This window comes from Betta splendens, chromosome 21 (assembly GCF_900634795.4).
Source record: "Betta splendens chromosome 21, fBetSpl5.4, whole genome shotgun sequence".
Taxonomy (NCBI): domain Eukaryota; kingdom Metazoa; phylum Chordata; class Actinopteri; order Anabantiformes; family Osphronemidae; genus Betta; species Betta splendens.
The window spans coordinates 13,540,296-13,564,495 of NC_040899.1; the positions used below are offsets into that span (position 1 = coordinate 13,540,296).

The following is a 24,200-nucleotide window of genomic DNA, read 5'->3' on the forward strand; positions in this document are numbered from 1 at the left end:
TGCGGGAGCAAGTATATTACACCGTGTATGTGTTAGTTTATGATGAACGCTGCAACTGTTTTTAATGAGGCACCGCGTGACGCAAAGCGGGGACGCAGTTTTAGAGGCGCGAAGCTTCAACGATCACGAGCTCAACACCAATGAGTTGGTTCAAATTCTGAAGATTAAGCCTTTTCCTACTTTGTCTTCTCACTGAATTCTCAACCGCGTCTGCTGACTAATAATTAGCGTCCATCAATTGACCACCAGGGGGAGCCATAGCACAAGTTCGCATTAACTACTAAATTTAAATGAAGGAATGAGATTGATAAAATATCAGTAAGACTACGATAGAAGACACGAATTCAAAGATGATAGTTTTAATCGAAAGGCAAAATCAAATGTTCACATTCAGCATTACAGCTCTACAGAAATGTTAGTTTATAGTATTAATCTGTGTATATGTACTGTAAGATGGACCTCAAAGATTGAGGCAATACTGTATATTAATGATTACTGAATGCTTGCTTTAAAGGTAATAAATGACAAGAGCAGTCATTCACCTGTCGGTCATTGGTTTCTGGCCGAGGGCGGGGCGTCAGGTTGTTGCTCTCCCACGCATTCACTGGACGTGTTCGCCTGCAGCAGATTATCCCAGAAGCAAACAACATCATAAGGATGAAGGTTGACATTCATAATCATATTTTACCCAAGGAGTGGCCTGATTTGAAGCAGGTAGGTACCGGTGTGTGATAACAGACTGGAGCTTCAGCTGTGTTGGCCGTGGTTCAGAATTGAACTCTACGCTGCTGTCTGAATGACAGACAGAGCCTCCACTTGAATGCAGTGCTTTTAGATGCCACTAAAACAAAATGTACGGCGTTTTTCCAATTGAACTGTCACCCGGGGTGTAACAGCTCATTCCACAAATCTGTCTTCTCCATGGATGGTTAAACTTTAATCGATAGGCAGCTCTGGCCTTGCTCTGTCTGCTCCTGCTCATAGGTCTTAGTCACCGTGGAGGCCCGGCCTTAGCTAATGATTTCCCACATTTAGTGCTGGACAGTCGCACTGTGTGGTACATGTGAAACAACAATGTGCTTTGAATACCAGTTATGTTGATGTAGTTACAGCAAAACAAACATTGAATACAACTACAACCACAGTTTTGGAAAGATTATAATGTCTGTGCAGTGTCAGACCCACAGACCTGGTGATCTGCAGGAATATCTCACAGAAATCATGTCCGTCTTCATCTGTATGCTAAAGCTTCAACCAGCTCAGATGACATTTAGGATGCTGGGGTGGATTGACTAGGATGAAGTTGAAAGTCGAAGATGAAAACAAGGGAGGGAGGATGAAAATTACAAAATAATATACATAAAATATGAAGACTAAAAAGAATGAATGGTTCTTTGTGTGTTTCAGAGGTATGGATATGGTGGATTTGTCCAGCTCCACCATGTATGCAAGGTGAGTCACTAAAACCCACGTTTGTCTCTCCCTCCCATGCCCCATCCTGGTTCTGTTGGACTGGTGCTGGTTATGTGAGCAGCTGCACAAGTCAGCGAGGTGCTTCTGCATCAGCAGAGCAATTCACTTCAAACATGACAACTGTGTAGATGATGCTACTTTTTGGAGCATTTGTGATCAACCAACTGCTGATGAATATTGTGTAACACATGTACACATAAAGAATCAAAATATTACATTAATAATCAATAATAATAAATCAATATTTTTTGCCAAGGCAATGGGAGTTGTTCAATAATGTTTACAAGACATGGAGTATGAGCCAATCCTCTGCTGCCCCCTGTTGGTCATTAATTTGACATAAATTCATATAAAATCCCAGACAGCAACCTCCTGAGACACAAAATACTTAATTAAAAATATAAAATCGTTATAGTTATGCTCCTAATAACTAAATGAACCAAATGTAATAGATGAAGAGGTGTCACAGGCCAGCAGACATTTCATTTATCATATCATCTGTATGTGTGACAGGTGTTCATGTTGTGTTCCAGGGGGAAGCAAAGATGATGAAGGATGGGAACGTGTTTCGCGTGGTTAATGAAAACTGCTGGGATCCAAACACACGCATACGAGACATGGATCAGCATGGTACAGCAGAAATGAAAGACTGTATTTTAAAACAATTTTTTTTTCATTAGCACCCACAAATCGACTGCTCGTGTTGTTGTTTGCATCCTTCAGGAGTAACAGTTCAAGCCCTCTCCACTGTTCCTGTGATGTTCTCCTACTGGGTAATTTTCTCATGAGCTGGTCAAGTATTGATTATTTTATTCGAACACAGAAAGAATTTTGCTCATTCACACGTCGGAATTACAGGCCAAGCCCCATGACACACTGGATCTCTGCGTCCTTTTAAATGACAATTTGGCCCAGACGGTGCAGAGCCACCCCAAGAGGTTTGTGGGCCTGGGAACGCTGCCCATGCAGGCTCCCGACTTGGCCATCGTAGAGATGAGGCGATGTGTGAAGGAGCTCGGCTTCCCTGGGGTGCAGATTGGCTCACATATCAACAACTGGGACCTCAACGCCCCTGAACTCTTCGCTTTCTATGCTGTGAGACCCTGTGGACAACTGCATACGCTTGTTTATTTTTATGGCAATGTTTACACTTCATTGGGTGGATTAATGAGCAAAGTGACATTGCTTCGTAGTTGTGGCACTGGATTATAATGACCTTGTTGTGTTATCATTTGCGCAGGCAGCTGAGGAGCTGGGCTGCTCCATATTTGTCCACCCATGGGACATGCAGACAGATGGGAGGATGGCTAAGTATTGGCTGCCCTGGCTGGTAGGTGAGGGAGATACATCTGATTATTCTCCTGATGTACAGTATCTCTCCTCAAACTACTTTTTTCTACAGTACCTGGAACTAATTCATGTTTAATTATTACAAATGTTTAATTAAAAATAAATATAATATAATTATCACAAATGACTGTTTTTTTTGGTTTTCCACGTTTTATTTGTTACATTATGAGTATCACCTAATTTAACCCATTAATCCTATATTACATTATATACATTATATTTAACAGTGAAAACGAATATTAGATCTTTGTTTATGATATAGGAATGCCAGCAGAGACGACCATCGCTATTTGCTCTATGATATTTGGAGGCATCTTTGAGAGATTTCCAAAACTGAAAGTGTGCTTTGCTCATGGAGGTACAGACGAGGCATTGACTGCACATTTTAAATGTAGTTCCTCGAAAAACTCAGTACGATAAGCATTAAGAAATCAACTTCAAAGGTTTCTTTTCATTGTTAGTTGTAAGATGCTGTGTTGTTGACCTTGTATTCATGTTTACAGGTGGCTCATTTCCGTTCACTGTTGGTAGAATTGAACATGGTCACACGGTTCGACCTGACCTCTGTGCAGTCCATAACAAGTTCAGTCCCCGGAAATATCTTGGTTCTTTCTACACTGACTCACTAGTTCACGATCCCATCGCATTGAAGTTGCTCATTGATGTTATTGGAAAGGTGAGGCTGTGTTTACAACATGTTGTATTCAGAAAGAACTTACATGTTCACATGGACACTCACAAGTGTATTCATTCTTCTTTCAGGATAAAGTGATGCTGGGGACTGATTATCCATTCCCATTGGGTGAGCTGCAGCCTGGATCACTGATTGAGTCAATGGATGATTTTGATGACACACTAAAGGTGAAAACATTTTAGTTTTCTTTTATGTAGCCAGTATAGATACTGCAGCTTTTATAAACACTATGGACCAATCGGCAACGGTGCAAAAATGACCTGTGGATTAATATTGTGATGGACAGCAGAAAACGTTGCATTTTACCCAGCTGGTGTCAATGATACAGCTGACCAACGTATAACACATAACCAGGGCCTGTCAGAAGAAACACAATGCACAGAATTGTACCACCAATATTCTGCTCTAGAACATTATAATCCTGCATCACAGAGAATGGTGCTTTAAATGAATGTCAAAAGGGTGCCTACACCAGTTAAATTATCTGATGATGTTATTATGCTGTGATATGATGTAAAAATATGATGTGCATTTTCTTTGTTTTCCAGGATAAATTGTTTGCTGGAAATGCACTGGAATTTTTGGGCCTGAAAAGAGAACAATTTGAATAAAACTAAAAAAACCTCAGTGATGCCATACAACAGCTATATTCAAATGTACACACTTTGAAGATTGACTGTTTTTAACACAATTTGATAAAATATATGGTCTATTGTGATGTGATATAGAATATAAGTTAAAATATAAATAACATACAGTGCTCAAACTGGATTTTAATTTGTTAATAGTAGATGTTAAAGTGATTAACAAGGGGTGATTTTTTTCTTAAAAATAAATGGATTTAGAAGTAAAGTTATTCGTGTGCATTTACTACTGTACTTAATGAAAAAAATCATCGCAGATATGGTATAAACAACAGTGTAATATGCGTTCAACCAAAGATTACTAAGACTACTACAAGATCAATTAGTTACTAAAACACTAAATATTAAATATTACTTATAAATATTACTTGGTAGCTCATTATTGTTTCTTAATTGCTATTCATTCCGACAGACGCGTTTTATATTAACAAACAAATGTACAGTACAAGCCTTTAGTGCAAAGTTTGACTGAATACAGTAATTATATTTTGAAATGCATGCGCCACGTTTCCGTCGGCCAAGAAGCCTTGACTTCCTGCGCAACCACGTCACTTCCTCTTTGTCGATGCTGAGTGAACCTTGGAGTGCAATGGCGGCGTGCCGGGGGTCTTCGTCGAAATGGTTTTTCACCCGGGAGCAGCTCGAAAGCACGCCGTCCCGTCGTTGTGGAGTCGAACCGGACCGGGAGCTCTCCTACCGCCAGCAAGCGGCAAATCTGGTCCAAGACATGGGCCAGAGACTAAATGTGTATCCTTTGTAAACAACTTATCCTTCGGTCAGAATAAGTAGACATGGCGCTAACTGTTAGCGGGCCCGTACTGTTAGCTAATTTTATAGAAGCAGCTGAAGGCAGGTTACATGTTTCAAAATTTTCCACTTACATGCTTTATTTTTTATATTCTGTTTCACGTTATGACAATCATTGACGCTACAAAGTCGTACTTTTATGTTAAGCGCAATGCTAATGCGGCTAACGCTTACGTTAGCATTGTAACGTTGTCTAACGTTAGCTTAAAGGCTAACTGAAGAATTGGCAACCAGTACACACGAGACTAGTTCGCAGCTGCTATATCAACTTAATCGTAAAGGGAATTGGCATCATTATTCACCTTAACATCAGTTTAGCATTTGAATAATTATAGATTGAAATCGTAAATTAATGGCGCCCGCTAACAGTTGTAACGATTCTTTCATAACGTGACGAACAAGTTCAGTTTTTCTTGACCTGCCTTCCAGCTCTCAATTAACAATAAATACAGCTATTGTTTACATGCATAGATTTTACATGCATCACTCTTTCACAAAATTCCACAGAAACGTAAGTATCTTGTTACGTAACGTTCCCTTCATCTGTAACAAAGTAGTACTGAGATAGTTATTAAGGTAGTTTGTTCATGCATTTAATTTTGTCAATGTTTTGATACAGATAATTTCTCCAACCACCCTATTCTTGGCTGCAAAGGTGGAAGAGCAACCTCGGAAGCTCGAACATGTGATCAAAGTTGCACATGCTTGCCTAAATCCTCAAGAAACACCTCTAGACACAAAAAGTAATGTGAGTGAAGAAAGCTCTTTGTGTTTGTGCGATTGAAGGTTTCTTTTCTCTCTCTACGCCTACCTTAAGTTTTCACAGTCATCATTAATTGCAACTGTAGTGTGTTTAACAGGCTGTGCCATATTGCCTTTAAAAGGGATCTTTTATTCATCTGGCCTACTGTTGGTGTGTATAAAACACCTAAAAAAGGCTTATGATAAAATGAGCCTCTTTTTGGAGTTGTGGCCGTTTAAAGTGAATCGTTAGGGAGGTTAAATTAATAGACTTATTACATGTGTTGTAATGACTCTATCAAACTTCAGGCATACCTCCAGCAAGCTCAAGAGCTGGTGATACTTGAATCCATAGTGCTGCAGACCCTCGGTAAGTAGTGGTGACTGGAGCGGATGATTTGAGCGAGACAGTGCTTTGTTTATAATTATCATTGGCTTATTATCATTAAAGGATTACTGCTAATGAGCACTGCTAAATTTATTTATCACAGCCTGTTCAGTATCAGCTACACTGTGGGTGTCTTGTTCCTATTTTCAATAAATCAAATAAAGGTGACATGTCATTTATTCATGGCGGCCCTATAATGTAGGATTAAAATAAAGGTAATTTTTGCTTTCGGCACTGAGAAATATAAATGTCAGCTGAATTCTTTGACGTCATGTAAACACAAAGGATAATGTATTCTGTACAAAAATTCCCATTAATGTAAACAAATAAAATGGACAGAATTATTTAATTTCTACCCATTAAACCTCTAAACAGTTGACCATCTTTTGAGCCCTAGATTTGTATAACAAAAAATGACATGTCACCTCTCAATTGTGTTTGTGTTTAACTCACCTGTCATGTATTTTGTTCCAGGCTTTGAAATTACTATTGATCACCCACACACTGATGTGGTCAAATGTTCCCAGCTAGTGCGAGGTAGAGGCTTCCTTCTTTGCTCTTTGTGCCCTCTGCTCTTCTCTGTCCCACCTCAGTTGGGTGGGGAGGGGGGTTAAAAGTATTGCTGATTTAAGGTTACACTTGTATATGCTTTTATTCTATGACTAATGCTATAATTGACACTTATGTTGCCATGTCTAAGTCAGAAAAGTAATCAGGTTACAGTAGATGTTTTTGCTTAAGCTCATTTTTCTAGGAATCCCTAGGTTTTTAGTCAGGCTAAGTGTAAAAAGAAACCTAATTTCCTTTGTTACTCAAATGGTTTCCCTGACTGATTTCTTTGTCATGTATACACACAACCAAATTTGGAATTAACTTTTACAAGTCCAAGTTAACTCATTCACAATCACCTGCTTAATTGTAACCTGGTTACTTATGTACTTGACTGTGCTTTTTGGAACATACTATGTAGATACATGATACTTTCCAAAAGTCATAGTCAACAACAGTTTAAGACGTTTTAAGCGTTTAAACATTTATTAGTTTTTATTTTTTATAATGCTGGGAATAATTCTTTTTTATTATTATTAAAAATGCTTAAAACCTTTTTGTAAAAAATTGGATAATCTTCCAAACTCTGCTTTTAGGCTGGAGAGATATCAATTACCAGTTTGTATTCTTGGCCTTGAATTAATCGTTGTACTGCAAATTGACAAAAACAGTAATGATATAAAACTTTTGGCTTGCAAAATTACTTATTGTTCTTTCCTTGTGTTTTTCTCAATTCGTCTTCTACAGCAAGCAAGGATCTGGCACAGACTTCCTATTTCATGGCTACCAACAGGTTGTTATCCTGCCCCTCCTTTGTTGCACTTTGACTGCACACCATAGCTTCCTCTAATGCAGGGTACCCTTTCAGTGTCCAACGGGCCCTACTTGCGCTGGTGGCTATTGGGATGCTTGCCTTCTTCCCTCAGCTCCCCTTCCTTGTTCAAAGGAAGTGGGACAGGGTGGCTTGTAGCGTTACCGGCCCCAGACGCAGTGCGGTGTATTGTACAAGGGACCATGTGTTGGCACAGATGGGTTGAATGCAAAATGTGAAGTGTAGTGGTGCGCTTGAAACCCACATGTTTGTTCGGTTGAGAAAAAGTGCATAATTCTAAAAGAGAAAGACACTTTGGTAGCCTGAATAGCAGCTAAAGATTTCACAGATGTAAACATTTCTCGTAGAGGTTCTTCTGGTAAGTACCGTAGAATCATTTTTTAAATTTTCTTTTTTTACTTTCATTTGTTCAGAATGCATTATTTCCTTAGATACCTTTTAGCAAAGGTATATTAGCATATTAGTTGGCTTTAAATATTTAGTTATGTTCAAATGCTGATTTTGTTGCAGCTCTACAACATTCTTACATTCATATATCTCATATAAAAGACCTAAAGGTGACCCATTAAGGACCTAGAGAATGTGTAATATACATAAGCTGATGTGATTTTTATTTATTCTTAAATTTGAAAACATTTTAGGTAAAAATCTTGGTCCTTAAAGGGTTTGTCTAAAGTTGTTGACAGTGGAAAATAATTTATATTGTGTTTGTTGTCAACTACGTCAAATAACGTGACAATGTCTGGATGCTTATTCTTTTAATATTTTAGCTATTGACAGTTACTAAGAAGTTTTACACTCGTAACATTTGTAAGGGTTTTTTGGGATAAGGGCATCAGCCCAGTGCTTTTCTATTTTAATGTGAATGTGAAAGTGTTTTTTAACGTCATTGAGACAGTTCAGGATCCAGACATTGCTCGTCTCCCACACTAGGTTACCATCCTAAAGTGTAGTATTTGAAAGTTAGCACTATTTCTTTTTATTTTACAGTTGCATGCTGACACAAGGTGTCAGTAAGGTGTTGTTAAATACAGTACACAGCTTTTATGAATTAACCTTATATAAACGCATAACTAAAGCCTTTGACGGTGAATGACTAATATGATAGTTTAGCATTGATAATGGATGGTAGCCATTTGTCTATATTGAGGTTCATTTAAGTGGGTGATATATTCTGTCTTACTGTAACATACTTACATTACCCTTCATTCTCTTAATTGTCTTGTATAACGGTTTTGCATGCATTGTTTTTTATCCCCTAGTCATTGGTGAATTTATAATGGTTTAATTTAAGTAGGCTCTCTTTTATTACACACACAGTATACCCATTGCACTGACAGCATGATTAATTTACATTTGTCAATAGAGAGGGTCCACTGGCTTGATTTTTTTCTTAACACAGTCATTCATACAGACAGACCTTTCGTTAGAGCAAGCCCGCTTATCACCTGTCTTTTGGATGGCCTCAGGGATCACTGTTTTTTGTGGCTACATGCCAATTGTTTCACGCTTCCAACACTTCATTACTTACTTGTAAGCACGAGTTGGCCTTGATGTTAAACAAAGCAATTCATTAGATGTCTTTTTATTTTTGTTTAATTAGAGAAGCTATAACATTATTAGATCCATGATGATTTTCTTTCTGTTTTGCTAAATAACCAAAACAGTAAATTAAATCTGTCTGCTCCTTTGTGTTTCTTTCCCCCCTTCTTTTCTCCATATGTGGGACCAATTGCAACTGGCTCCTATTGAAATTACTCACATGCCTATACCACCTTGAATATTCACACACACACACACACACACACACACACACACACACACACACACACACACACACACACACACACACACACACACACACACAATTAATTGTGCATATGCTAATGCATTATGCAGTCTACACCTCACAACGTTCTGCCTCCAGTACAAACCCACAGTGATCGCCTGCGTGTGCATCCACCTGGCATGCAAGTGGTCCAACTGGGAGATCCCAGTTTCCACTGATGGGAAACATTGGTGGGAGTATGTAGACAGTTCTGTCACTCTCGAGTTGCTCGATGGTAAGTTGAAAAAAATTATGATTCATATTGCATTTAGTCAACCTGTTGCTATTATGTTTTAAAGAAGCACTGTTGCATTGTGTACCAGCAAAAATCATTGTGTGATGCTCTATCCCTGCAGATTTGACCCATGAATTTCTGCAGATTTTAGAGAAGACGCCAAGTCGCCTAAAGAGGATACGCAACTGGCGGGTAGGAGAATATATACGTGTCTTTGTGTGTGTAAAACTAAATTTTTTTTTTTTTTTTTTTCATTTTTCTTCTCCAAAAAGGTTAAATACAAAGATACAGATCTGGAAAAAATCCAGTATCTTAAGTCTGTTATGTGTTCTTCACTTTTCAGTTTGTTAGTAATTTAAATTGAAAAATGTAACGCTATGACAAAATTCCTATGGGATCTAATCACTTTTCAAAGGGCTCTTTCCAATTTATGATGGTCTGGGCGTCAGAGGTCCTTTACCAAAAAAATGTCGATCTCTGTATAATTCTTACCACTGACTTTTAAGATTTTTTTTTTTAGAAAGCCCTATTTTAACTAATGTATTTTCCGGGCTATGGAGCGCACCCGACTTCAAGCCGCACCCACTAGTCTTTTAATGGAAAAAAAAACAAACATTTTTTTCAATATATTGGCCGCACCAGTTAATAAGCTGCATGAGTGAGATATTTACAGTTTATTTACAGAGGAAGACGTTACAGAAAATGTGTAACTTTTAATTATGTAAATACTGCAAGTACATCAGCGTACCACAAGTAATTGATCACTATCTACCGCTGCCTTCTGCATATTAAACCCACTAAAGTCATCGTCTTTAGTTTCAGAATTAAACTGCCTTGCAATTACTTTGTCTTACAATCTTCGACGAAGCTGCCGCCGAGCTGAATGAAGAATACGCTCCGTTGGAGCGGCCAGTAGGTCAATCACACATAAAAAAAAGCTATAACATAACGCCAGTTGCAAGAGCACGCTGAATAGTTTCAACGCTAACTAATGAAAATGACTAAGGGCGCATACACCACGCAAGCGTCAACAACTTTCAGTTGGATCGGCACGGTGCACACAACTTGGCCGTTTGTGTTCGGCAGCATAAAGCTTGTAAGCTGATTGAAAAAATCAATAAATTAGCCGCACCGTTTTTTAGGACCCAGGGTTCAAAGCTTGAGAAAAAAGTAGTAGCTTATAGTCCGGAAAATACAGTAACAAACCCTGACAGCCTTGCATGTTCTTACACCCTCTAGGCAACACAAGCTGCCAAAAAGCCCAAGACTGACAGTAACCAGTTAATGGATAGCCCGTTTCCTGGACCTTCGATGCTTCAAGGCGATGCCTCACTTCCTGGACTTTCCTCATCCAACCCAAGTTTTCCTAAAACTAGTGCTTCCTTCACCGTTGCTGTGCCTGGCCATTCTGCAGGTGCACCCCTGTCTTTGGACAACTTGGCCAGCACATATAATCAACCTAGCCACAGTGAGTGGCCCCAGGGCAACCAGAGCCAAGCAGGGTACTCTGTTAAACAGGATGTCCTCAGCATCCCTCACCAAGAGCAGATTTTGTCTTTACAGGGTGAGAGTGGAGAAGGCAGGCACCAGGCCCCCCTACAGCCTTCTCTAGCCCAGAAACTGTCTCTGGAGAAATACAGAGATAAACATTCTACAGAGCTGGTTGTCTCTGGTGAGAAACACAGGCAAGAGCAGCATGGTGGAGTAATGGACTGTGATGTGAAGGGGGAAATGTTGTCTTCCTCCTCTTCTATCTATGCACCATTGTCAATGAGCCAGGTGGACAATAGAAAGCATTCACAACCACACCAAACACCCCATGCAGTTGGAAGTGGAGGCAGCAGCACAGTCTCTCCAATGAAACTCAAAGTCTCTTCCTCAGCATCAACACAAGACAGACGCTATCAGAGTGACAAACGGGACAAAGGCTCACTGAAACTACGCATGGCTGTTCCTGGGTCTGGTGGCACCACCCAGCCGGATAAATGTGGGCAGCAGAGCAAAGATGAGCTTAAGATGAAGATAAAAGTTGGATCATCAGAGCATCACAGTTCGTCTGATGAGGGCATCGCCGCAAACAACAACAAGAATAAACATTCCAGCCCCCTAATTGGCAAGGAGAAACATCGTGGAGCGGAGCACAGCCTCCATCGCCACCACAAGCACAGTCAGCCTCTCGCACACAGCGGCAATGGTCGAGGAGGACTGCAGGGTCCCGTTGGAGGAGGCCTCCTCCGGCTTCATCCGGGTCTGGCCAGCATGGAAGGGACAGCGCTTGTTCCCCCTGGATCCACCTCTCTGTCCTCATCACGCAAGAGGGTGTACCCTGATGCCAGCCACAACCACCATCCTCCTTCCTCATCCTCTACTTCCTGCTCTAAAGTGAACAAAATCGCCAAGGTTGGCTCTGGTGCTCCAGGTACTTCATCTTTTTCTTCCCCCTGTTTTTCTCTTTGCTCCTCCCCTGTACTGCAGTGTGTCTCATCTGACTTGCAGCTCTTTGGCTAACCTCCTTGCCTCCCTCCCTCCCTCCCTCCCTCCCTCCCTCCCTCCTCCTCCTTGTTCTTATTTCTCCTCCTCCCCCCTGTCACACCCAGGTGGGCTGCGGGCCTCTCAGCAGTACCCTTCTCCTAGCGAGTCACCACATGAAGTGGGAGAGCAGAGACACTGACTCCACTGGTCTGCAGCCATGGCCAGCACATGGAAATGGCAAACTACTCGCCCTTGAGACACTGAGACTGTGCTAACCTCCTTGTTAAGTGCCCTGGGACAACTCCTTTGTGATGATGAACCCTTTACTGAAAGGCAGAAAAACATACTTGCAAAAATATGAAAAGTAGTGTTGGACTGAAAAATTGCTTCCTGACAGTCGCATCGCTGGGCTGTGATGCTTAGCCTTGTTTTTCCGTTAGTTTGAATAGCTGCTGGTTCTCCTTCCTTCTCAAATTGGTTTAGGAATGTGCAAATGTGGCTGTGTGTATGTGATGGGAATGGGTTGAGTGTCTTTGTTTCAACAGGGCGACATGCTCTCTGCACTCTTTTCAGATCTCATTATGGGAAAATGAATTGAAGTACCATGAAGGCATGGAGGACAAAGTCCACTTCGTTTCCTGCTTCTTTTTCTGTTTTAAAACTAATTTGAGTGACATTTCAGCCATTGTATGGACGAGGCCAATAGGCCAGCTGCGAAACAGTTCGTTATATTAGCTGGCATTCCATTTAATATCGTGGATGGATGTAGTTTTCTTTTAGGTGTTAAATTTCATCTCCTTAATTACTTCCTTATCCTGATTTCATTTTATACTTCAGTACAGTGTGTATGATTTGCATGTTTCAATCATCAAAGGGATTTAAAGGAGAAAGCTTACTTACTGTTTACAGGAAGTGGAGATAAATGTACATACGTTTTTGTATGTTTAAAAAAAAAACTATGACTACTCAGGTTTGGAGCTGCTTGTAAGTATAACAAGATAACTATAATACCTATAAAAGACTCTTATTTTGTTGAACTATTATTTGTTAATCATTGGATGAATGATTGCATCATACCAGTGGTTTGATTCTTAGAGGTTCCTGTATTGTGCATTTTCATCACAGGAAATATTAATTGATGTCCTTTTTAACTAAAGGGGCCCATCTAACAAGACCATTAGTAATGCAATATGTACCAAAAACTATTTTTGCCCTCTAAGCAGACCTAAAGCCGGATGCGAAAGGTAGTGCCTAAAAAAACTCACAGGGACATTAATAGTTTGCTTGTCAAGTTTACATAATGCTTTTTAATTTTTGATGTACAAAAGATTTTTTTTCTAAACTGGACATTGAACTCAAAGGGAGATGCACACATTAATCAGCATGTTAACAAGGTACTGTTACAGTTTTTTTTAAATTGTTTGCTCTTTCAAAACTGGTAACGCACCAGTTCAGAGACCAATCAGCCATATGCAAGATGATTTCCTGCATATGTCAGAAACCTGAAGTATTTGCACGTGAAGTGCTTGATAGGTTATATCACTCAACTGATCACGTTTCTATTTAGTTGTATTGCACTCCAAAAAAATTCATTTTATCACTTTAAATAGACATTTTTCATTTCTGAAGCCGTGACCCAGTTCTCTCTAACTGGGTTGCTCATATTTTATTTTTTGCATATGTAATGGGATTGAAAGCCGGATTGTTTTGGACCCCTATTGAAGGTTTTACAGTTGGGCACACGGAACAACAATGGTTGTGGACAGATGAGCATGAGCCACTCTTTACATCTTGTTTTTTTACAATTCAGTATCATAAATAAACAAAAAATGTCGTCACCATGACATAATGTAAATGCTCATTGTTGATGTCATTTTATTAGATTATTGCTCAGTGTACAGGTGCTGGTGATTAGAATATCATATCAAAGTTGATTTATTTCACTAATTCCATTCAGTGAAGGTGAAACTTCTATATATTTATTCATTACACACTAATATATTTCAAATATTTTTATTTTAATTATGATTATAACTGACAACTAATGAAAAACCCACATTTAGAATTGTAATTAGAATATTGAAAACTATTTACAGCTATTTAACTCAAAACACCTGCAAAGGCCCTTAAATGGTCTCTCAGTCTACTTTATTGTAGGCTACACAATCATAGGAAAGACTGCTGACTTTAAAGTTGTCCACAGACGCCTTGCACAAAGAGGGCAAGGCTCAAAAAGTCATTGGAAAGGAGGCTGGCTGTTCAGAGCTCTGTGTCCAAGCACATTAATAGCGAGGGAAGCGAAAGATGTGGTAGAAAGTGTACAAACAATAGGGATAACTGCATCCTGGAGATGATTGTGAAACAAAACCCATTCACATATGTGTCTGGGTTAGGGATTCACAGAGGGGCCAGCAGCTGGAGTCAGAGCTTCAAGAACAACTATTCACAGATGTATGCAAGACATGGGTTTCAGCAGTCGCATTCCTTGTGTCACTTGTGACTGGACTGTTGCTAAGTGCCCCAAACCTGTGTTTTCTGATAAATTTCCTTTGAAAATCAGGGTCCCAGAGTCTGGAGGAATAGAGGAGAGGCACAGAATCCATATTGCTTGAGGTCCCATGTAAAGTTTCCGCAGTCAGTGATGGTTTAGTGCCATGTCATCTGCTGGTGGTCCACTGTGTTTTCTGAAGTCAAAGGCCAAAGCAGCCGTTTACCAGGAAATTTGAGAGCACTTCATGCTCCCTGCTGATGACCAGCTTCATGAAGAAGCAGCTTTCATTTTCCATCAGGACTTGGCACCTGCACACAGTGCTAAAGCTAAGGAACATGGTATCCATGTTCTTAATTGGCCATGAAACTCCTCTGACCTTAATCCCATACTGTGGGGTATTATGAAGAGGAAGATATACCAGACCCAACAATGTAAAAGAGCTGAAGACCACTACCGGATCAACCTGGGCTCATAACACCTGAGCAGTGCCACGCCGCATTGATACAGTGATTCAGGCAAAAGGAGCCCAAGTAAGTAATGAGTGCTGTATATGCTCATACTTTTCAGTTGGCCACGATTTCTAAAAATCCTTTGTATTGGTATTAAAAATTCAAATTTTCTGAGCTCTACATATGAATACATAATATACAAGTTTCACTTTTAGTAAATAACCCTTTTAATGATATTCTAATTATATGACCAGCACCTGTATTATTCTATAGTGTAGGCAAACTCCAGTCTAATGCAGATGCTAGTTCACTATATCTGTACATGACAGAAATGCCATTAAAACCTTAAATGTTCCAAACAACACAAACCTAATCATAAATTGGTGAATTTATAACATTGGCACATTACTAAGTCTAAAAAATAATACCCAGAGGTGGTAGCAGTAGTCTGGCACAAAGCTTCACATTTTATAGATTCTATTAAGGTCAAGAGCTAATTTGAACAATCACTTCAAGCTGTGTCAGCGAGACTTAGCAGCACCGTCCTGAGTGACTGCAGCGGTTCTTTTTATGGGTTTCCCAGGAGTTTCCTGCACCGTCGTGTTTGGAGATAAATGAATGTTTCAGCAGCTGACCTGCAGATGGTCGTAGCCTCTGGTTACTGGAAATGTGAGAGAAGTCCCAGTTAGGCCACTTTGTACCTGCCGTGTTCATTAGTAACGTATACTCAACAAGACAAAAAGATCGGAACTCACCTTGTCAAACAGGTTTTTACAAAATCTTTAGCGTTTTCCGAGAATCCGTCTGGCAGGGAGGGCATCAGACCTCGCTTAGCCCCAATGTAGAACATGGCGGCCATCTTGTCCATGTTTGCCAACGGTGGCTTCCCTGTGGCCATCTCAAACACTGTGCATCCCACACTCCAAATATCCGACTTCCTGCCGTAGCCTGTCTCGCTGATGACCTGAGAGGTGAAACGGGCCACGTTACAGACCAGCGCAATTAACATCAGAAGCCCTTAAATGGATTCCGCATTCACCTCTGGTGCCATCCAGTACGGGGTGCCGTGGACAGACCTCAGCAGGTCTCCGCTGCCGCCAGCGGTGTGGTTCAGGCAGCTGAGACGTCGCGCACACCCGAAGTCTATGAGCTTGATGACGCCAGTGGGCATCAGCATGACATTGTTTCCTTTCAAGTCACGATGAATCACTCTGTTGAGGTGCAGGTAGGCCACCCCTTCCACGATCTGGTGCGTGTACAGAGCCAGGACTCGCTCTGGCAGAGGGCCAAACCTGAGAGCATTTCCAAAAGAATTCCATAAAAGCCCTAAAATGGCACTTTGATACATTTGAAGCACTCTCATGGTCTGGCTTTCCAACAAACGTGCAGCTGTGCCCATTCCAAAGGAGCCTCACCTGTGAAGGATGCTAGCAATGGATCCTCCTGGGATGTACTCCATAAAGATGGAGACCACGTGCTGATGAAGCGAGGTTCCCAGGAAGCCCACGATGTTGGCGTGTCTCAGAGCTTTAAGAAGCTCCACCTCCTCCTGCAAGCGGTTGTACTCCCTCTGTGCAGCAGCAGCAGGGTCGGAGGCGTCCAGACTGACCTGCTTCACGGCGATCAGCTGCCCCTGGCTGGTTAGGCCACAGTAGACCTGGGGAGAAGGCAGCTTTAGCTTCGCGTATTAGGCCGCTTGCCACGTTTCAAGACTTGGCTTATTTGCATACGTACTGTGCCGTAGGCTCCTCGGCCGAGCACTTCACCCTTTGTCCACGTGATGGTGTCATCTACATCCAAACCAGAGCCGAGTCTAACAATATTGTCTCCTGACGCAACCTGCAGGCAGATACAACAGGTGATCCAACGTGTTAATATGAATATATAATGAATATGTGGCCATACATTCACAGTGCGATTATTTCGTTTACCTCAGGAACCTCATCCCATCCTGAACCTTCTCTGTTTGAATTCTGTTTGCTTGATTTCAGGGCATCAGAGTGTGGGGTTATGGAGACGTCCCTTTCATCCAGTGAGATCAGCTCCTCCGCCAGACATTGCAGCAGGTCATCCGTCAGTGGCCCATCACCCGCCTCATCCAGAAACCTCTGATACACTGGTGACATGATGGTGTTGCAGCTGCTAGACGTCCAGGTGTTGATCATCAGTTGGCTTTGATGTAACACTGATTCAGGAACTGTTCTGTTTAGGTTTGTTGATAAATTCCGAGGTGTTTCCTGTATTTTCGTGTGGGTGTGACTGTCGGTTTTCGGCCTAGTCAGCGGTTTTTCATCTGATTTTAATGTGTCAAAGCCATATTTCGAAAGTGCCTCCTCTATGGTAGATAACGTATGATCTTCAGGGTTTTCTCGAGAGTTATCACTACAGAGCTGGATGTGCTTAGAAGGAACTAACTCTGTGTCTAGTTTGGGCAAATGGTTCTCATTACTAGAGCCAGTCCTTAATAGAGATGTGACGCGAGGCGTTGCTGTAGAAGACGCGCGTTTTGCTTTATGTTTAGGCGGAACCACTGTCGTCTCCTTGGGGCTTCTCCTCTTGCTCGCAGGTTGTTTCAGGGGCCTGTGTTTGAGTTTGTGCGTCCGCTGAGTCCTGCGAGACAGCGGCTCGCAGGACGCTGGTCCACGCGTTCTCTCACAGCTGCTGGAGACCCGGAGGTTGTCATAGAGCGGACCTGCAAACATCTCATAGATGGCCGGCCCCTCGTCTCCGCTCTGTATCTGCTGAAACATGTCCGTGTAGGTGATGAAGTCCGCGGCAGATTTGGACCTGGCTGTGGCTGCTGCACTGAGGCTCTTTGAGTGACAGGCACTATGCGCTATGTGCTGTTGAGCTCTTGTTTTCTGTGGATGATAAATGGCCTTTTTTCCAGGCGATGGTGCAGCTTTGGCCTTGACTTTATCTTTGACTTCTGCAGAGAACGTCCGGTTTCTTTTGGACTTGTTCTGACCTACGAGGCTTCGATCCTGATTATTTGGATTCTTTGCTCTCAGTTCACAGTTTTCGCTGTTCCTTCTCTCCTTGCTTTGGCCTGGCTTTAAGCCTTTCCCCATTCTCTCACCTCTCTTCAGGTCAACGTGTGCAGCAGAAATGAGCTGATGAGTCTTTGCCACAGCAGTGCTGGGTTTCATCACTGCATCTTTAGCTTTTTCAAGTACCCGTTTATGCACCCTCATGTCTTCAGCCTCTTCATTTATAATCTTACTTCTATTTTCAGGTGTGATCTCTGCATCAGGCTCTGAAGCGGAGGCCACATTGTGATTTTCCTCCTTGGCCCCTAATGTGACCTCTATATTAATTTTCATAGAGTGTTTAATATCATCCATAGTGCCATCTTGTTTTGCATCATTAATAATTGCGGATTCATCATGTTCACAATCTGAAAGCTTTTCAATGCACAGCAGCTCACTTGCTGATCTGAGGAGCGGAGGAATGTGCTCGGTCTCTGACTGAACCATAAAATGCAGCTTTGTGTCTCCGACCAAATCAGTCTCAGTGAAGCTCCTGTCCTTCAAACGTCTCAGCAGCCTGTCTTTGGACAAATTCCCAACATCAATTTCTGAACTCCCCTGTATATGCCCATCATCTTCTTCATCCTCATCCTCCATGTCCATGGAACTCTGAGTGCTGCTGCTGCTGGAGCCGCTCTCCTCACTGCCACCCTTAATGCCCCAGGACAGCCTCTCTCTCCTCAGCCGTGTCATAGAGGATAAAGGGCTGATGGGCTTTAAGGGGACCTTCTGCTTCAGTCCTGGCAGCACTGGCCTCCTGTCCAGTGGCGCTAATAGCTTGGGGGTTCTGGGATGCAAAGCCGACAGGAGACCCTGTAATAATAACACTTCAATCATTACAACTGGACGAATAGTGCGGAAACAAGTAAAGGTAGATTATGATGAAGGTGAATCTGACCTTTTGGTCATTGACAGCACTGTGAGAACCCAGCCCTGCAGACAGAATGAGATTATGTATAAAACAATAATGCCGATATCACCGGCAGTCAGTTTCAGTGTTTGTCCTCTTGTGGTGTGTTTACATACGGCTCTGGACGTGGGCCCTGGCCTGCAGCATAATGTCCGAGGACAGTGGTTCCAAGACGCTCGGTGCCGACTGGCTGAGCTGGCCGGACTCGGTGACGGGCAGAAGGCCAGGGAGGGACTGAGACGCAGCGACCTCGCTTTGTGTTCTCTGCCTGTTAGTGATACATGTCAGAACCAGGGGTTGAGGATTTCAAACACACCAAAATGACAAACAATAACATTTTAGTCTTTCTTACTTGTGTTTTATTAAAATTTGCCATTGAGAGCAGTGCTTATAAAAAGCTTGCTGCTTGACTTCTTCTGTGTGTAGTGAGGAGTGGGGGTGTGTGGATGTGGGCATGTGGGAGTCTTGCCGCAGTAAATGTTTGCAAAGGCAGTTAACGTGTAACCAAACTCTAAGCCTTGAAGCTCCAAACATTGGCTCACATCCACTGAATGTTGGCCACAGTCACTCCTCTGGGCTTTTCAGTAACACATGCACGGCAATGTGGATATTTTATACAGCTCCTACACATTATATATATGAAACGTTATGCTTGATGATGTGCGTATGGACACTAACACTGACACTGAATGCCCACAGTCATGCTACTGATCCATGTACCTGTGTTTGGGGGGCACTGGCACATGGGAGCTTCTTGGACTCAGAAAGGGAGCAGGATCCACCCGGTTCCATCTCCTGTTCCTGTTGTCTCTCAGGCTCGGCAGAGATGAACCTCCTCTGTTGATGTAAAGACGAAAAAGGGACGCCATAAAGTTCTTTGCTCTATTAATGGAGTTAGCACGCATAGTTAGGGCAGAGACGCCTTTTAACCACATTATACATGTTTTTACGCAAAACATCACTGTATCTGGAAGCCGGTGATGTGAAATTAGACACCTGCTCAGCGACCTTAATTCTCCGTGCAGAGCTTGGACTTGTTTCTGTGTGAGAGCTCCACGTAACAGACAATGAGCTGATTCACCGGAGCCCCCTCTCTCTCCCCCCGCGCTCTTGTGTTTGGAGGCTTTACGGGTAGAACAGGTTGTCCTCTGGACCGGTGACAGGTGCCTGTGTACAGGTCTGCGAGTGTAACCGGAGAGGAGACTGTTCTACTGCCGGGGCAGGAGCAAGAGGCAGCATGTGCATACAACTTAGTACGGATGGGGGGGTTGTGTTGACTGTAAACGCATGACACGTATGTGTGTGCTCAACTGTTTGTGGTTACGTATGAACAGATGTGATCAGCACGGTGTGTGTGTGTGTGTGTGTGTGTGTGTGTGTGTGTGTGTGTGTGTGTGTGTGTGTGTGTGTGTGTGTGTTTCCATCTCGCCCACCCACCTGCTTCCCCTCTCTGCATCCTGGTAGGCTTGCCTGATGTCTCTCAGTGTTTCCATGGCATTTTGGAAGGAGAGAGGGTTATCCTTATCTGGCCCAAGCGCACAAAGACACACAAACACAGTTACAGCGTGAAGCTATCCTAGAACCCGTGGGTTCTGACTGTCACACATTCATTTTCGGTTACAGTTACTCTAGAATTATGGCCTGACATGGCCTGAGGCTTGATATGGAAAACTAGAGACAATAGTGACATATTAATATTGGAATATTAATAAAAACAGATTTCTAATCAACCATAGAGAAAACCAAAGCATTACCTTTTTCTGAATCCTCCTCTTCTGAATCAAATATTTCCTTTATCTACTTAGAGAACGTCTAAATAGCCTTTAATGGCTCTATGCTCCACGTGTGTTCTCCTTGTTCCCTTATCCTCAACCATGACCCAACAGCACTGAAACCGGTCCTCAGCTGAGCGGTCGTGGTAGTGGTTGAGACCCCTCCCCTCCACTCATTCCCCCCTCAACGCCCTCCTTTTAGAGGCGGGGGGTTCGATGCTGACCATTTAAAGAGCTTATGTGGATCCATTGAGATTTAGTTTTGACCAAGAGAAAGGTTGGACCAAGAGTACAGCTGTCGGTCACGTTTATTAATCCACTAACAGCAGATGCTCGCGGAGTTCTTACCTTGGCTGAGACGTTTGTGATGGTCAGATAATGTCACGCAACCTGGTGACTCAAGCACTTCCTGGAAAGAAAACCGGGCAACGTCTTGTAGAAGCGATGAGAGCTGCATGTGTATAAATTCATAAGTGAAATAATTAAGCCAGGAAATTAACACAACAACGTGGCCACCATAGATTTACTGCTGTGCACCTACACACACACACACACACACACACACACACACACACACACACACACACACACACACACACACACACACACACACACACACCTCCCCATTAACCGTATATTCTTCTTTGGCATATTGATGCAATGAAACAGAGGGACATTTTTCATTATTCTTTTTTTCTGTGGTGTGATCTTTCACTCACCTCAGTGTGGCTTTGTATCAGGAAGCAGTGTTGACTGGTGGACTCTATCTGCTGATGTGGATAAAGGCCATCTGGGTCTAACTCTATATCAGAATCTTCAAATTCCGAGTCAAAGTCCTGGCGCAGGCTTTTGTTACGTGCTAAGTGTGACACGGATGCAGAACCTGAACAGCAAGAAAATCTATCATTACCATTGTCTGTCTCAGATTTCTATTTTTTACCCAGTGCTCCCTTCCACACAAACACAGGCTTCGAGTGCAACTTTAAAACAGGATTATAAACGAACTCTGAACTCTGGTCAGCAGTGTGTGTGTGTGTGTGTGTGTGTGTGTGTGTGTGTGTGTGTGTGTGTGTGTGTGTGTGTGTGTGTGTGTGTGTGTGTGTGTGTGTGCATAATCACGATTAGGAGGAAGTATTTAGAGGCCTGAGCATGTGTACGAATGCTGCTTTGCATTAAACACAGCTGAATAAGTGAGAACGTGATGAATCAGTAACTAGTGTGAGGCTGATAACGTGAGCACTGTGGGCGCTCAGCTGGCAACCGCTCTGAGTTTGGTATAATCAGGCAACTCACTTTTGGTCTAAAACATAGAAACACGGTATATTATCAGTTTATTATCAGATTATGATCATAGCTTAAACAAGAAACACGAGAATGTATAAAGGCTATTATCTGAAACCAGATTATGTGCATTTTCCCCCAGTTTTAAATCAGCATTAGTAGATTGTTTTTAGTTACTTTAGGAGTAGCCATCACTCACAGTCATACAAAGATAAGCTTTAAACCAGCTGATGAATATATTAATTCTTCTTTTACTTTATATATAATTTATATATCTTAATACAGTACCTACTGGTATAATCATAAGCAGCTTTGTGATGCAGCTGTTGCGTTGCAAAATGCTCAGGTTTGTTCATTACCTATCTGCTCACTCTTTAATTAAAAGGAGATGCATCCGTACTAAATGAATGTGTTTTTGGTCCTCATTACACTGTACAGTCATACTATCAATGGGTAATATACACATACTTAGAAATGAGTGACAAATAAACCTGTGTGTGCACTTTGTTGGATTAATTAGTGCTTCCTCACTCATACCTGTGTGACTCAAAGCATCCTCCATCATATGAAGGGTCTCCTCCTTCAGTGGGTGAGCAGGATGGTGGAACACAGCGCCACCACTGTTTGGAGAACTCAAATCCTCCCTGGGTGTTTGAGACTAAAACATGCACGTGCCAGATGTTATTAAGTGGTGCTGGTTATTTGGAGTCACTGTTAGAAAAGCTCCTGATCAGAAGCAGCACATTTCCAGTTACATACTACACACTAATGTCTTACAGTCCAGACAGTTGTTCACAATATTACAAAAGATACATGATTAAATAATGTTTTTCTATTAAAGGACTAAATGGATTCAAGAAGTTCATACATACCACAAATAAAACTACTTGTTTACTCATCTGAAAAATCCTTTAACACTCGATGGGAGGTGTTGCAAGGCGTCTCCCTGCTAGGAAGGCTGCACCAGCTGTGCCTGGGGAGCCTGGTGAGGCCTCAACAACCAACCTCACACCAGGACGGCTGAGGTGGAGCACTGCAAGCTCAACCCCAGTCACATCAGCCTCGCTCTTCAAATCCCAAACACTAAAAGAAGCTCGTGCTTGTTTGTGTGCCGCGGCCTATTTAACATCACCAGCGATGACGGGGAGCCGCTCCCCCGTGGCCCGGTGTCTTACCGGCAAGTCAGATGCTTGTTTTCAACGTGGATCCCCAGGGGAGAAGCTTCAAGACATTTAGGTCATACCATCTATGCTAGCTCACAGTCAACAGGAGGTGGCGTTCACAGGGCCACACACACACAGGCAGCTGCTCACACCTGCACTTATGGAACTAGGGACAGCTTAGACTCCACAGGCTTTGGGTGGTGGGAGGACAATCCTGGACCTGAAGCCTGACCTCCTGGCTGTGAGAGGCAACTGTTCCTCTATCCTCCGACTAGCTCGTTCACCTGGAGGACCTTCCAGAGTGAAACCGTAACGCTGCCGCACTGACTCTGTTTTGCCCATTGTGTGTGTGACAGATACTGTAACTCACCTCAGTCACGTCTCCACGACAGGCAGTTGGAAGGTCAGCGTGTCCTTGGTTCTCCACATCCTCCGTGTCTGAGACCTCAAGCTCCTTGGCTGGTTCCACGTCCCGTTCCATCTCTGCCCAAAGCCCCTGCGTTTGTTTCATGGCCTCATCAGCATCGCACCACCGTGTCTCTGTCTCACCTCCGTCCATCTTTCACAGCACCGAGCGACGAGTCAGACCACATGTTTTGCCTTAAACTGATGGAACTGTCACTGTTTACTTACTGGCTGCAGCCGACTGAACTCCTTTCAGTTCAGCAGCCTCGGAGTCAGGTTACTTTGGCCTCATTAGCGTGATGCGGGTCCCTAATGATCTTTTGCTCCCTGCAGAGGCAGCGCAGGCTGTTTAACAGGAATTGCTCCCTCACATTATCACTGCTGGTGAGTCACAGATTATCCTGCCTTGTCCATTAATGCCAGTTTACATACTGTGAACGCAATATAAAATACAGTCTGAGGGCGGATCTCCCTCTGGTTTCCAACCATTAAGATGGCTGAAGTTTCTGGATATATTTAATCCTTACCTACGGCTGTGATGTCATTTCACTTGGTTTATTCCCATTGTTTAGGTTCCCTGATGAGTCCAGTCATGTCATATGTGACCTCCTGCACACATCGGACAAACTAACCTTTGATCTATTCAAACAGACTCTCCACTGTAGTGTCTCACCTGCTTTTCTTCTT

The 24,200-nt window shown here is 42.5% G+C and overlaps 3 protein-coding genes across 10 annotated transcripts; 2 read left to right on the forward strand and 1 right to left on the reverse strand.

The window, feature by feature from the left end:
* The first annotated feature begins 8 nt into the window (after window positions 1-8).
* On the forward strand, window positions 9-4,913 carry acmsd (aminocarboxymuconate semialdehyde decarboxylase). The gene is made up of 10 exons (XM_029135881.3): window positions 9-714; window positions 1,408-1,452; window positions 2,007-2,103; window positions 2,197-2,246; window positions 2,332-2,568; window positions 2,714-2,807; window positions 3,086-3,181; window positions 3,327-3,499; window positions 3,586-3,684; window positions 4,066-4,913. The coding sequence occupies exons 1-10, from the start codon at window positions 658-660 to the stop codon at window positions 4,126-4,128; spliced, it is 1,011 nt and encodes a 336-aa protein (XP_028991714.1). The 5' UTR covers window positions 9-657; the 3' UTR covers window positions 4,129-4,913.
* Window positions 4,709-13,050, forward strand: ccnt2a (cyclin T2a). 5 transcript variants are annotated; one of them, XM_029135877.3, is made up of 10 exons: window positions 4,710-4,908; window positions 5,398-5,479; window positions 5,588-5,716; window positions 6,019-6,079; window positions 6,572-6,634; window positions 7,394-7,439; window positions 9,378-9,541; window positions 9,663-9,733; window positions 10,781-11,960; window positions 12,139-13,050. In XM_029135877.3, exons 1-10 carry the CDS (start codon window positions 4,727-4,729, stop codon window positions 12,210-12,212), a joined length of 2,052 nt encoding a protein of 683 aa, XP_028991710.1. In that variant the 5' UTR covers window positions 4,710-4,726; the 3' UTR covers window positions 12,213-13,050. The 5 variants fall into 5 exon arrangements, 4 of the variants coding, with proteins under 4 accessions (XP_028991709.1, XP_028991710.1, XP_028991711.1 ...); XM_029135876.3 differs by lacking the exon at window positions 12,139-13,050 and having other exon boundaries at window positions 4,709-4,908; window positions 10,781-12,064; XR_003784113.3 differs by lacking the exons at window positions 9,663-9,733; window positions 10,781-11,960; window positions 12,139-13,050 and having other exon boundaries at window positions 4,727-4,908; window positions 7,394-7,836; window positions 9,378-9,517.
* map3k19 (mitogen-activated protein kinase kinase kinase 19) lies at window positions 12,797-24,200 on the reverse strand. Of its 4 annotated transcripts, none has more exons than XM_029135872.3 (16): window positions 24,041-24,200; window positions 23,742-23,944; window positions 23,479-23,667; window positions 22,483-22,603; window positions 21,384-21,547; window positions 21,013-21,115; window positions 20,330-20,417; window positions 19,613-19,729; window positions 19,009-19,160; window positions 18,881-18,915; window positions 16,885-18,795; window positions 16,688-16,792; window positions 16,369-16,610; window positions 15,993-16,245; window positions 15,709-15,917; window positions 12,797-15,614 (listed from the first exon to the last, which is right to left on the reverse strand). In XM_029135872.3, exons 3-16 carry the CDS (start codon window positions 23,665-23,667, stop codon window positions 15,485-15,487), a joined length of 3,819 nt encoding a protein of 1,272 aa, XP_028991705.1. In that variant the 5' UTR covers window positions 23,742-23,944; window positions 24,041-24,200; the 3' UTR covers window positions 12,797-15,484. The 4 variants fall into 4 exon arrangements, with proteins under 4 accessions (XP_028991705.1, XP_028991706.1, XP_055360793.1 ...); XM_029135873.3 differs by having other exon boundaries at window positions 21,013-21,073; window positions 24,041-24,199; XM_055504818.1 differs by having other exon boundaries at window positions 23,742-23,840; window positions 24,041-24,196.